The sequence below is a fragment of the Nelumbo nucifera genome, chromosome 4, assembly GCF_055504915.1.
Source record: "Nelumbo nucifera cultivar China Antique chromosome 4, China Antique-T2T, whole genome shotgun sequence".
Taxonomy (NCBI): domain Eukaryota; kingdom Viridiplantae; phylum Streptophyta; class Magnoliopsida; order Proteales; family Nelumbonaceae; genus Nelumbo; species Nelumbo nucifera.
This window is the reverse complement of record NC_142652.1, coordinates 4,842,364-4,856,390: the sequence shown is the minus strand read 5'-3', so window position 1 is coordinate 4,856,390 and position 14,027 is coordinate 4,842,364. Positions and strand designations below refer to the sequence as shown.

The window sequence follows — 14,027 nt, the reverse complement described above, 5'->3', positions numbered from 1 at the left end:
TTCATGAAACTTATCCGAGATCTTTGGCCTGCGTTACCTGGAGTCTATTTCGTACCCAAAGATGGACTTCGTGTGAGTCGATAAGGCTATCGAGTCCGTCCAATCCAGGCGGAATAAGGATAAGGCTCGCTAATGTGCGGTGTGATCTCGGAAAGGTCGAAAATAGCTAATTAGCTTCCAGAAGTGAGCTACGTGGCACTTCAACAGGTTGAGACACCACAAGCTGCTTGGACCTCGGTTTTGGTTGAGGTACCCGAGATGCCCAAACTTGCCTGGCTAGTTGAGGTGTTAGAAATTGTTGAGTTGTCACCTAGTCATCAGGTCGTTCCACGTGTCTGCATGCTAACAGGTCGGGCCAAATTACCCCTCATTAGTAACTATCATGACTTGTTGGGAGATTGGGATCATGTTGTTGGTAGATGTGGTTATAAATGACTAACTGTTAATATTGCATTTGGATGTACTCCAACAACCATGTAGTAGTGTATAGGGAATATCTCCTTGTCCTTAAGGAATTGGGATCTGTTTCTCATAGAGTACACCTCACACTAACCTAATTGACACATCTCACCATGTATTGGGAACATCTCCAATAAATAATAATGAGTTCACATCTGCGCCCCACAAGGGGGCGTCTCACAATGTCCCACAACACATCCCCGTGGTGTATTGGGAACATCTCCTGATGATGACATCATCATTTCTGGTACTATCATCGAGAGATGTTCCCAATATATGGCAGGGATGTACTATGAGACGTTGTGGGGCACAAATCTGAACTCAATAATAACATATAAATACAGGAGATGTTACCAATACATGGTGAGATGTGGGTATGAAATTGGTGTGAGGAACAAATCCGGATTCCATGATGAGATATATCCTATGTACTCTAATGGTTAGTTGGGATATTGTGGGGTTGTATTGGAACCAAATTCAGACTCATATATTATGCTCAGACCGGATCTGCTTCTAAGTTTTCTAATAGGGTTGAGACCCTCTCTCTCTCTCTCTCAACATGTCCCAACTCTATTATGCCATCTTTAAGAGCTCGGATCTCCTGCATCGCCTACAAGAATCCTACCAATAGGACATTACAGCTGTACATTAAGAACATCTTCGCTATTTACATGTTACTGGTCATATGGACTCAATATACAGCTGTGAATAGATGTGGGTAGGATTCAGATCTGGATTCCATTTTTAAAATTGAGAGTTTGAGACCTCTCACTCCTCTCTAGCACACAAAACACTCGCCCAGCTTGACGTATAGGCATAGCTGATCTGACCCCTTTCTCTGTCAGTTGCATCTACACTACAGGGTATCCATACCATTCTCTGTATTATATGCAACTACATTAAATGTGTTCACCTTTTTCTCCCTTTGAAAAAAAGTTGCCCCTCCAACTTTCTTCTGTCCTTTAATTAACTTTTAAATTATTCAAATAGAGAAGCTTGACAAAATGGATGTTTTTGCCAAGTGGCAGATGTTTATTGCCTCAAAAGTTGCCGATGCAAAGATGATGGGGCCATGCCGTGAGAAAAAAGAAAACCACACTCAATTTGTTCTTTTGGGGGAAAGGAGGTTCCGTTACGGCATCCACCTCACCTGTAAACAAAACTCGTGCATTAACAGACCATTTTGCATTGTAAAAAGTCGATTATAAAACTTAAAAAGTTGCACTATAGCTCTGGGTCCATCTTCACCTACTTAACAACTAACCACTAACCCGCCTGCCTTAACCCCTACCCAGCTCCACTTCTTCTGTTCACTTTTTTATTTTTTGTTAAAAAAAAAAAGTTCAACCAAAGTGGTCTTTTTTTCCTCAAGCAGCCGCTAACTAGAGTCTAGACATCCATTTTCCTCGTTCTTAATATGCATTTTATTGATAACTGAGTTGGGTCTACAGCCGGAAACTTGGACTCAAAGCCCCAAAAGAGTAAAGCCCAAAATTGAATTTGGTTACGCAGTGCATCAAGTTCATCAATGATACCTGGAGAGTGAAGATACAAAATTCAGGAATTGCAATTTCAAAGCAGCAAGTGTGCGATGAATCACTAATCACTATATAACATTGGAGTTATTAGAGGGCCTGGAAGTTAGTTTATATATAAGCTGCTAATCACACCGGAATATAAAAATGAAGTAATGTGTTAAGAATTGAAAGAGTCAAAATCATCAAATTCGGGCCTTCAAGTACTCCCCACCCCCACGGAAAATCCTATTAAATTCCATTAAATTCAAGAAGGTACATTGTATTTAGTGTTCGTAGCTCCTGTCTAACAACTTTTCTCTTTATTGGTCTTCTGATTTTTTTTTCTTTGGAAGGGGGATTTTTAATTTAAGTACATAAAAAGGAACAAAAAACTAAAATATCACAATTTAAAATTAAAATTCGGGCGGGGGGAAGGTATTTGACTCTTTCTGTCCGACACCCTTGTGTCGTTTTAACTTATCTTTTGTCCTATTTTTCCACGTGGAGTGCAGATTCCCTGCTTTGTCTCGCCGGGTATAGACGCGTGTTATCGCAGGGTTCCTGATTCTGCCACATGTGATCTTATAACTGGTGGAGACTAGCGAACCGGTGCGGTGACGTGGGAGGTCGCTTTCAATCGACACCAAAAAGGAGTGGCTAGTGATGGTCTCATCTCCTCACTTGGTGACGAGCCACGAACTTGGTTTAAAGTGCTTGTTTCCCGAATGCCATTAGTTTTGTACTTTATTTTCATAACTGCCACTTCTGGCCCGCTGGCGCTCGGTCCCCATACTCCCCACTAAAACCTAAAAGGCCACTTCGGCAGGCCGCACCCTCCTGACTCCTCCTCCCTATTATGATGGAGACGGAATTTCCCATTCTGTCACCAGTTTTTAGTCTTTCTTTTCCTTCCTAATCCTAATCAGAAGATACTCAAGCCCATTTTCCATTGGTGATTGAGGGAGCCCCAAAGCCTTTCTCTTCATATTATTGTTAAGGGCTAATTGATTTTTGTTTATGAGTCAAACAATTAAATTATCAGTTTTTTTTTTTTTTGCGAGTTTAATCCTTAAATTGTCTGCCTACTTTGACAATTTAGGCTGTATTTTATTGCAATACAAATAAATTTGCATTGGTGCAAAACTATGGCAATGCAAATGATTTGAGTGTAAATTCTAATCTATTTTTGTTTAATTACAGTACAAATGAAATAAATTAAAACATGAAATAAAATAAAGTAAAATCTAAAACAAAATTAAATAAGAATTTGCATTTTTATTTTTATTTTTTACATTTACACTCCCATTCATTTGTGCTAGTGCAAATAAATTTGCACTGCAACCAAACACAGTCTTAATGTCAAATCCTGGTTTAACAAAACTGGTATAGAATGCGTAGGTTGAAACCTCAAATTATTAAAATTAAATTCAATTATTTTTGTTAAACAGCTTTAATTTTATACGGTTAGATTTTGGCAGGCTTTGACGTTAATATTTCTGTTGCTTGTTAACATTTTATTTATCAACATGGTTTCCTCCTAAGTTTTAATTCTTTTCTTTCAATGTTTTCAAATCGTGTTAATTTGGACGATCGGACTATTTGGCCCGTTTCACTAACTCATTTTTTGGGCAAAAAATGGTTAACTTGGTTAATAATAATAACCCATAACTCAGACAATCAAATTGCTAATCCGTTTAGTTCTTCAGACAATGGTTTTTGGCTTTTTTAATTTAATTTAATTTTTTTTGTTCGTCCGAATTGCATGCAGCTAGTTTAATTACCCTTCTTAACCTTAAGGCGGGTTTTGTATCTTTGCGTCTGTGTGATGAGTGATGGTAAATTGGTAACTACAACACCTGCAACCAAACAACTGCCATAGCCAATAGGCAATGAGTTCAGATTCCGGAAAAGACAAATAACATAAGAGTTAAGAGGAGCAGCATGAGTGGTTTCTATCGTGGGGCCAGGCTCCAATCCACCTACCCGGCCACCCGGCGAGCCTTGTTCTCTTTTGGCAATTCTAGAAAAAGCGTGGGCAGCTAATGTCAGTCCTCCCCCAAAAAAAGGGCAACCTCGTTATCTATAATTTTCGACATTTTACTCTGCCTGTATGGGCATTTTCGTCATTTAAAGAATTGCCACGCAAACAATAGCGTAAGCGTGTGGAAGTTGCCCACTGCAATATGGATAGTGATAGAAATGGGAAAATATAAGCTGGAGAGAGAGAGAGAGAGAGAGAGAAGGTGAAGAAAAGGCAGCATCGAAGCGAAGCGATAACTGGCCTCCTGCTGGGTGGAAGGATACCTTGTTGCCTTTTAGTTTTAGGCGCTTTTATTTTTGTTATTTTACTTATTTCTTTTATATTAATGTTTTGTAAATTGTAAGTAATGGTTCAATTTACTATTTTATACTGTATTTGTATATAAATGTATATTGTTTTTCTTTTTTATATTTTTGGTGGATAGATGGAGATAATGGTCTCTGCAAGCAGACATTTCTCCAACCATATTCTTCTCATCTCTTACTCACAGATTCTGCTTTCACAGTGCTCATGAATCCAGTCTTTTCTGCTTCCTTCTCTTCCTGCCCTCCTTCTTCTTCTCTTGCTTGCTTGCCTCGATCTCACTTCCAGCTTTTAGTCAAGAGTCAATATTTGCCCTCCACATGCTTGATTTTCTTCCTTTTTGATTTCAGGAATTTAAGGACCAAAGCCAGAGACTAGATTTTCTTCAAAGATTCTTCTTTGTTGGGTTTTGTTTTGTTTATGTTTGTACCACTTTGGTGTTCCTTGTCAATCGTTTTTCTCGTTCTGGGGTTTTAGCTGACAGTTGACACGATACTTTCGACTCTGTAGAACTACAAATTGTAGTTAGGCTATTAAGAGTCATTAATTCTTCTTTTATGGATGCAGTAGAGAGGTTTAGATTAGTGATCTAACTAGCTGGTGCCTGGTGGGTCTTTGCTGCTTTCCTGTAAATTTGCTACTTCTCTTCTGGATTCCGGATTTTAAAGTTGTTATTAGCAGCGATATAATATTAGTCTTAGCTGGTGCCTGGTGGCGATCTTGGTAACGGGTGTTTTCTCTGTCTTCTTCTTCTTCTTCTTTTTTTTTTTTTCCAATTTCGGACTCGGAGTTCCTTTTCTGGTTAGTTATTTTTGGATGTTATTGGTTTCTGATTTTGAGGATAACGAAGGCAGTTTTAGCAGAATTGATGGTGGACTTTGTTTTCCTAGAAAGTAGAAACTAGCCAGCAGGGGGGGGGGGATAATTTCTCCTGTCATCATTTATGGTTGTTTTGTCTCGGCTTCTGTCGTGTATGAGTTATTTCCATGTATTTGGGTTTGATTTGAAGGTAGGGCATCTGGTTTTGATGCTATGTTGTTGTATGTTGTCTGAGATACCCATGAACTGGTTCATTAATGGTGGACTAATGGAGAAGAAGATTAGCTTTCTTCGTGATAGAGGTAAGATATGGCTCAGCTGGTGGGAGAAAATCCCTGCAAGTGGTCGGAAGATCCATCACCACTACTACCAGTATATTGGGTCCAAGAAGGTCCGCGAAAAATCATGGTGGAGGAAGATTTTGATTGCCTGGGTAGTCAGTTGGGTCTTTGGGTCGGTCTGGATCTTCTTGTATATGAGCTCTCAGGCGACTGAGAAGAGGAAAGAGACCCTCGCCAGTATGTGTGACGAGCGGGCCAGAATGCTGCAAGACCAGTTTAACGTGAGTATGAACCATGTTCAGGCTTTAGCGATCCTGATTTCAACCTTCCACCATGGCAAGAATCCATCTGCTATTGATCAGGTATTTAGGTTTTCATCGATTTGGGATAACGTCTATAATTCTTCATTTGCAGTTAAATTGGCTCCACACAGGATTTCTCTCAGCATTTAATTCTTTTGAGAGCTACATTTGAATTACCCTCTGTGATCTCCTGAAATTCGTTTATCAGATTTCCTTTTTGCATTTGATTTAAGTGAGAGCTAGGATTGTTGCTTCCAATGATCTCCTGAAATTTGTTAACAAGAAACTATCTTTCTTTGGCTACAGGCAACTTTTGCAAAGTACACAGAAAGGACTGCTTTCGAAAGGCCACTTACAAGTGGCGTGGCTTATGCCGTTAGGGTTCTCCATTCGGAAAGGGAACAATTCGAGAAACAACAAGGTTGGACCATTAAAAGAATGGATACACTTGAACCATCCCCAGTTCAGGAGGATGACAATGCCTTCGAGCCCCAGGAGCCATCCCCCATTCAAGAAGAATATGCCCCAGTTATCTTTGCACAGGATACCATTTCCCATGTGGTTTCTCTGGATATGATGTCAGGGAAGGTGCGTATCTTCTTGTTTCTTGCTTTATAATCATGCATTGATAGTGTAATAGGGGATTTTTTTTGGGGGGGTGGGGGTAGAGAAGGGGTAACAGGGAATGTGCCAAGTGACTTCTGTATTGGATATTTTATTATGTAAAAATTGTAATAGAGTGAAAGGTATATGTAATTCATCAACCAATGTTGAAATACTTGTGTATATAACAGGAAGATCGGGAGAATGTCTTACGTGCAAGAGTATCAGGAAAGGGGGTCCTTACTGCTCCCTTCAGACTACTTAAATCAAACCGTTTAGGGGTGATATTGACATTTGCTGTTTATAAGTCGGAAATCCCATCAAATGCAACCCCAAACGAGCGCATCCAAGCAACACATGGGTATTTTCTCCCTCCTACGCTACCTTTAAGTAATGAAATTGGTCAGAAAAATTGAGACCAATTGGCCTAGCACTGATTTAGGATTTTTTAACAAAGATTTATTCAGAAGCAATGAATTAATCTGATCTTGAATAATATTGTCTTGACACATATGGATGATGGAAGCACTGCATACAAAAAAGCTTAGGTGCAAGTCTGATTCCATCCTGTCAATAGTATAAACCCCTTAGGTCTTGGTTGTCCTGCCAAAAGATTTGTTAAATCAGTAAGCTCTTAGGTCTTGTTTGCAAATCAGATTATTGATTTTGTTTATCCAGGCTATATCTAGATGAATCATGAATGGTAAATCATAAATAGAAATACGGATAAGTAGATCATCCAAATCAAGTCATCCCATATGTGATTTCACTTAGTTCCCCCATATTCCACACACATACATACATGGATGGTGAGAGAAAGACTTACCTTATGTACTACTGAGCAGGTACTTAGGTGGAGTCTTTGACATTGAATCGCTTGTGGAGAAGTTGCTTCACCAGCTTGCAAGTAAACAAACTATCATTGTAAATGTGTATGATACAACTAATCTTTCAGATCCAATTAGCATGTATGGTCCAAATACAACCGATAATGGGATGTACCATGTAAGCACCCTTAACTTTGGTGACCCATTTAGGCAGCATGAGATGCGTTGCAGGTAATCAATTGACCCTCCCATTAATGGAGTATTTTAGTGCTTGACGCAGAAAGTAATTAATATGGGTTCTGAAATCTTGTCCATTCTTGAAACAGATTTAAGCAAAAGCCACCATGGCCATGGATGGCAATAACAACCTCAATTGGTGTCCTTGTGATTGCATTGCTTGTTGGGCACATATTCCATGCTACAGTAAATCGGATTGCCAAAGTTGAAGATGATTATCGTGAGATGATGGAACTCAAGAAAAGGGCTGAGGCAGCAGATGTTGCAAAATCGCAGGTAAATGGTACTTTAGTTTTGTTTATCAATCTTCACTTTTAGTCATATTGTTTACATGCAATATTCTAATTGGGATATTTTGTTATTGGTATAGTTCCTTGCTACTGTTTCCCATGAGATTAGAACCCCAATGAATGGTGTCCTAGGTGAGGAGTTGATGATTTTATTGTACTTTGCACATTTTCGTGTCTGATTCTACATTCTATTTGAGCCTATAAGCTATTCAAAAAACAGAGGAATGCTTACATTTGTTCACCTTCCAGGTATGCTGCAGATGCTCATGGACACAGATCTAGATATTACACAACAAGATTATGTCAGAACTGCCCAAGCCAGTGGTAAAGCTCTGGTTTCACTTATAAATGAAGTTTTAGATCAAGCCAAGATTGAATCTGGTAAGCTTGAGCTTGAGGCTGTCCAATTTGATTTGCGTGCAATTCTGGATGATGTTTTGTCACTCTTTTCTGGAAAGTCTCAAGAAAAGGGAATAGAGGTATTAAATGGCTTCCAACCTTATATGCCTTCTTGTTTTCTACTTTTGAAATCTAAAACTCTAATGTGTTCTGTCCTATGAACTTTTGGAACTTCCATCTGCAAATTTATTGGGGAGAGCAGTTGGCAGTCTACATCTCTGATCGGGTTCCTGAAAGTCTAATTGGTGATCCTGGAAGATTTCGGCAAATCATCACCAATCTCATGGGCAATTCAATCAAAGTAAGTCTGAAAATAGGTTGAACCATTAGGTGATATTGGCAGATAATTGGGAGTTGATAAAAGATTAGTTTTAAATGCTTCAAAATGAACCTGAAAGAATTATTAATTAGAGGCTCTTCTTGTCTTATGTTTTCAGTTGTTTTATTTGCTCCTTTCTTTGTGGTATGGTATTTTCAGCATACTTGTGCTTTCAGAAAAATATCTTCATCAGGATTGTCCTGGTTATGTAACTCCAGCTAAGACTAGTGCTATTCCCCCATTTCTACTCTTTCCAAGGCCATGTTATCTGTTAAAGAATGTGTTGTGAAACCTTCTGTATCCACCCAAAAATTTGTCTGTTTTGGCCATTATCTTGCCTTTTTAGATCTTACAATTTGCACCGAGTTACTTTTAATTGTCAGAATTATGTATCTTCATTTCAGTTGATTAAACATTCTGACAACTTTCTGTTATCTTGTTGCTAGTTAGTCTACTACAAAGTTCCCTTGGTTCCACTCATTTCCTATTGTCTCTCTTAGATGATTTTTTTTTCTTTTTATATAAAAAAAGAATCTTAGTTTTATTCAATCATACTCTAATTACCCAAATAAAATAGTCAAGTCTCAATCTTATTAATTTTGTCATTTGCAGTTCACAGAGAAAGGGCATGTTTTTGTGACTGTCCATCTTGTTGAGGAGGTAATGGGATCAATAGAAGTTGAGACAGAAACTTCACCAAAGAACACCTTGAGTGGATTTCCTGTGTCTGATAAACGCCGTAGCTGGGAGGCTTTCAAGGCATTCAGTGAAGAGAAACCTTCATGTTCTCAGATTCCACTGTCTACCTCCTCTGAAACCATCAACCTAATTGTATCTGTTGAGGACACAGGCGTGGGGATCCCTCGTGAAGCCCAATCTCGTGTTTTCACTCCCTTTATGCAGGTGCACACATCCACTTCACGTACTCATGGGGGTACAGGTATTGGACTGAGTATAAGCAAATGTTTGGTTGGTCTTATGAAGGGGGAGATAGGATTTGTCAGTGAACCACAAATTGGATCCACCTTTACTTTCACTGCTGTCTTCACCAATGGTCATTTCAACTCAAACAAGTACAAGAAACAGCAAATTAATAACCACTCCAAATCTGTTTCTTCAGAATTTGAGGGGATGAAAGCATTGGTTGTGGACCCCAGACCCATCCGGGCAAAGGTGACAATATATCATCTCCAACGTCTTGGAATCCATGTGGAAGTGGCTTCTGATCTGAATCAAGGTCTCACTAGTTTAAGCAGTGGGACTGCAGTTATCACGATGGTCCTTGTTGAGAAAGAAGCTTGGGATAAGGATATTGACCTCTCAAGTCTTTTAATTAACAAATTGAGGAAGAATGACAAAGTGGATTATCCAAAGTTGTTTCTTCTAGCTAATTCCATCAGCTCTACAAAAACTAGTGCTCCAAAATCCATTGGGTATACACCGAATGTCATCATGAAGCCACTGAGGGTCAGTATGCTGGCTGCCTCTTTGCAGCGAGCCTTGGGTGTGGGGAACAAGGGAAATTGCCTAAATGGAGGTCTCCCTGTTCTTTCTCTTCGCAATCTTCTTTGTGGCAAACATATCTTGGTAGTAGATGACAATAATGTGAACCTCAGAGTTGCAGCTCATGCTTTGAAGAAGTATGGAGCTGAGGTGGCCTGTGCTGACAGTGGGAAAAAGGCAATTGCAATGCTTAAGCCACCCCATAATTTTGATGCCTGCTTCATGGATATTCAGATGCCAGAAATGGATGGGTATGCTTCCTACTTATGTACTATACCTTCATACATGACATAGGGGGGTTTTATGCATTGGGTAATGAGTTTTCATAGTTCATATTGGTTAAGAAGATGAAACTTCCTGCCTTTAATTTTTGCCTAATCATCTTTATTGTGCACATGACACCAACCCCTTGGTCCAGTTTTAGTCAAAGTGTCGCCCCTTAGATGGTATATTTGGCAAATGCACTTACAGTCAACAGAATATGTTGCTTATTTTTCTCTATTAATCTAATTTTGTTGTTCTATTTTTGTCCAATCTCTACATAGGATGGTTGAGATAATTGATTATTGTTTTTGTATTCTTGCAACCATTGTGCTGCCAGAAACCAAACAGGCTAGATCAATAGATTAGAAGCCATATCCATGGTATAGGGAAGTAGGCCCTATAAAGGATAAGAGTTGGATGCAAACAGGGATCAAAATATCGATACGATATGCCCCATATCGGTGACAATGGAGATGCATGGATACACCAATACACAGAGGTTTTTAAAACTCTAAAACTTTGGGATGATAGATTAAATCCCTATAATGCTGATAATATAAAAAATAAAAAAGTATGGTATCAGTCATATGGATATGCACTGATACCCACTGATGGGTATCAGGCATATTGAGATTAAGATCCTTGGCTGCATATGTATGTTCTTATGGTTTCTTTTTCACTTGTATGTAGGGTTACAACTTGGACAGGCTCAGCTTGAGCATTTGTTAAATTTGGAATGGGTGTGGCCTGAGGCCCCGGCCCAATGCAGTGGAAATTCTTCACATTGGGTACACAAGTTGCACCATTATTTATATGCTATCGTGGCATAACTTGGGTGCATAATTGTCCATTTACCGGTGTGTGATGTTAGGAAATCCTGAGGCTCATGATTGTTGGCTGGCTTCTAGCATCAACACCATCTGAAAAAACATCAGATTCAGATAGCTTAAATGCAGGAAAAGTTGATGTTCAGATGTCTTCGCATCTTGCTTATACTTCTCATTTTTCTGTACCCTTGAACATCAAGGTTTGAAACCTGGATGCTGAATGTAGATAATAAACGCTACACTGTTCTCAGTTTTCTTACTGTCTTATACCTTTTCTTCTTTGATTTCTTGTTGATGAGCATATTTTCTTTGACTTTTAATTGCTTTGTTTTCAGATTGTGCCATAAGCTTTTATCCATGAATGTTGTTTCATTGCTTCGCTGTTATGATTTTTTACATGGAAGTGTTTCCAATCCCCCCCAGGTTTGAAGCTACAAGAATAATTCGGGATATGGAACATGACATCAATGGTCGTATCCAACATGGAAAAGTACCCAAAGAAGCTTACAGAAATATTTCAAACTGGCATATACCCATACTGGCCATGACAGCAGACGTTATCCAGGCTACACATGAAGAGTGCTTGAGGTGTGGTATGGATGGTTATGTGTCAAAACCATTTGAAGGAGAACAACTTTACCAAGAAGTGTCACGTTTTTTCAAATCCAATTCATTGTGTGCCCATTAAAGAGCACTTAAGAGAAGGCTGATGAGGATATTTGCACAAGCAGTCATTCTTCAGAACTTGTTGGGACTTGAATGCCTAAGCAGTTGTTTCAAGAGTAAGTACTCCATAAATATTCTCTTTCAACTCAAGTTCTTCTGCCCTTCAAAGGAAAGTTTCAAATGGAAACATTAGAAATTTAGAATGCATCATTTCATATCACTCGTTTCAGGTAGAAGTCTGCTTCATGACCTGCCATTTGCAGATTTTATGTTATCAGTAGACTTGGGTCTCACCTGCAAAATCCATGTCCATCCTAAGTTCCTAACCATATAACCTAACTTTTTGGACCAAAAGTGCAATTTTCATGACCATTTACTCTGGTGATAAAGGTGATGTTGGTCCCAGCTATATGTGGTCTTGGGAGGGGTGGACTGGATATGGATCTAACCTTCAGCATTTCTTGTGCACAATGTGGTCAGACTTAAACACATTTTTTCATGAAATGGTAGCCTTTATGTGGTAAATAGAAAAAAAAATAGAAAAAGAGAAAGACCAAGTACAACAAAACCAAAGCAAGAAAGACTATATAATAACAACACAAAATATAAGACTCGAAGCATTCAGTTCATTCAATGTTAGACCAATAATTGGATGCAAAAGTTCTCTCCAGTAGTCTTGGAAAATTCAGGTAGAATAAGAATCCAGATCATGATTATTCTGCCAATCTCTGCTGTGAGCGTTTCAACAGTGTTCTTTTCTTCAAATAATCCTTTATTTCTCTCCTTATATATATATAGCAAATGGAATGTAAAACCAAAAAATTATAACCTTGTACTTCCATTCAGATTTGACCCATCAGCAAAGATTTCTTTAGGATCACTTGGATGATTAGGATATTTCATGAAACGGTTGTCTTGACCCCATATTCAAGTGTTGGGTCATTACCCAATGTTGGTCCCAGCTATTTAGGGTGTTGGGAGGGGTAGACTGGGTAGCGGTCCTAACCTTTGTTATTTTTTGCACATAGTAGTCACCTCAGACTCGAACCTGCATTCTCATGCTTGCCAGCCCAAACTTAGTTCTTACATTGTGAAATGGAGGCTGACATTCAACTGGAATAAGTTCTTGAGTTATCCGAACATCTACTCCATGCAGTGTGACTAAGTCAGGGTTCTCTTTCAAATGTTTGACCTTTAATATGATTTTGGCTTTGTGGAAGTAATCATCACCGTAACTAGGCTGGTGTAACTTGTACGATGCCAGCATAAGTGTCTGGCTGATCATGTTTTTATTATTTCTTTTTCATTCGTTCATTTGTTCTTTTGTGTGTGTGTGTGTACGCGTGTGTGCGCGTGTTTGGTTAAAAAGGCTTAGTCCAGATCGAGATGCATTAGGAAATTCATTTGACTCGTAAACTTCTATCATGTTGAACTTTATGGGCACTTGGCTAATAATGTCTGGATTTATGGGGTAATATATCATGATTATTCATGACTTCCCTAAACCTTTGCTTTGATTGAATTGTCCATTCTCTGAAAGCCTCAAATCAAAGATTTCATTCATTTGAACTTTAAAGCAGCATTATTTTTATACTCAGTGGTAAACTGCTAAAGCTTGTTTTGGGTTTCTTCCAGGGAAAAAAGAAATATCCAGTTGTTAACTGTGAGTGTATCTATGCGTCCCTTCCATCCTGGGTTTGGAACCGGTGAACCTGCAATCTATCTTGCAAGCAGAGCATAAGAGATTCTTGTGTTGACTTGAATCAGCTTAGGTGGCTTGAGTTTAAAGTCTGAGGACCTCCTCAAAGACTACACATCTTTTGTTCACATTCACAGTTACAACTCTTGAATGTCGGCAATGCACCCTGTGAACTTGGGTGTGTCATGAGAATTGTACAGTGGACACAAGCACTTCTACCCCATGTAAGAGTGAAATTGGGGTGAAGAGGATATAACTAATTCTTTTTGTTTTCCCTCTAAGAATCAGGGATGTATTATAGTTTAATTCAGTACAGGTAAGACAATACATGTATTTCTTTTTCAATTCCTGGCAAAACAAGAAGGATGAATCAACATGTATCATACGTCCAATGCAATAAAGATATCAGGATTAAACTGTTCACTTATTTTTATTCTTCCTAGTTCTTTATAGTTTCTTTCTGATCTGGCTTTTCATGGTTCAGATCAAATAAAGAAACCATTGTAACCATTAGTTACTGTATCCTTATAGATAATCAGCCGTTCTGTCCGGCTGCAGTATCGATGTCATTTTGTTTTATCTCCCTTTATTTCTTTCAGATTGCGTTAGTATTTTTACTTGTATTCTTCTGATCTAACAAATGGAGCAAAAAAAAAAAAAAAAAGATTGTG

The 14,027-nt window shown here is 38.7% G+C and overlaps 1 protein-coding gene across 3 annotated transcripts; it reads left to right on the top strand.

Moving 5' to 3' along the window:
* The first annotated feature begins 4,215 nt into the window (after positions 1-4,215).
* LOC104591747 (histidine kinase 3-like) lies at positions 4,216-13,783 on the top strand. 3 transcript variants are annotated; one of them, XR_016085604.1, is made up of 11 exons: positions 4,216-5,782; positions 6,029-6,310; positions 6,517-6,686; positions 7,171-7,383; positions 7,479-7,665; positions 7,760-7,811; positions 7,929-8,158; positions 8,281-8,379; positions 9,010-10,151; positions 10,855-10,952; positions 11,415-11,553. XR_016085604.1 is itself a non-coding variant. In XM_010250742.3 (10 exons), the coding sequence occupies exons 1-10, from the start codon at positions 5,264-5,266 to the stop codon at positions 11,677-11,679; spliced, it is 3,159 nt and encodes a 1,052-aa protein (XP_010249044.1). In that variant the 5' UTR covers positions 4,218-5,263; the 3' UTR covers positions 11,680-11,777. The 3 variants fall into 3 exon arrangements, 1 of the variants encoding a protein (XP_010249044.1); XR_734303.3 differs by lacking the exon at positions 10,855-10,952 and adding an exon at positions 13,293-13,783 and having other exon boundaries at positions 4,218-5,782; positions 11,415-11,773; XM_010250742.3 differs by lacking the exon at positions 10,855-10,952 and having other exon boundaries at positions 4,218-5,782; positions 11,415-11,777.
* The last annotated feature ends 244 nt before the right edge of the window (positions 13,784-14,027 follow it).

Coding starts and splice junctions, on each gene's coding strand:
- LOC104591747 (XM_010250742.3), top strand. CDS start 5,264: ATGGTTGTTTTGTCTCGGCTTCTGTCGTGTATGAGTTATTTCCATGTA. Junction 5,783..6,028: donor ATCCATCTGCTATTGATCAG/GTATTTAGGTTT, acceptor CTTTGGCTACAG/GCAACTTTTGCAAAGTACAC. Junction 7,384..7,478: donor CAGCATGAGATGCGTTGCAG/GTAATCAATTGA, acceptor TTCTTGAAACAG/ATTTAAGCAAAAGCCACCAT.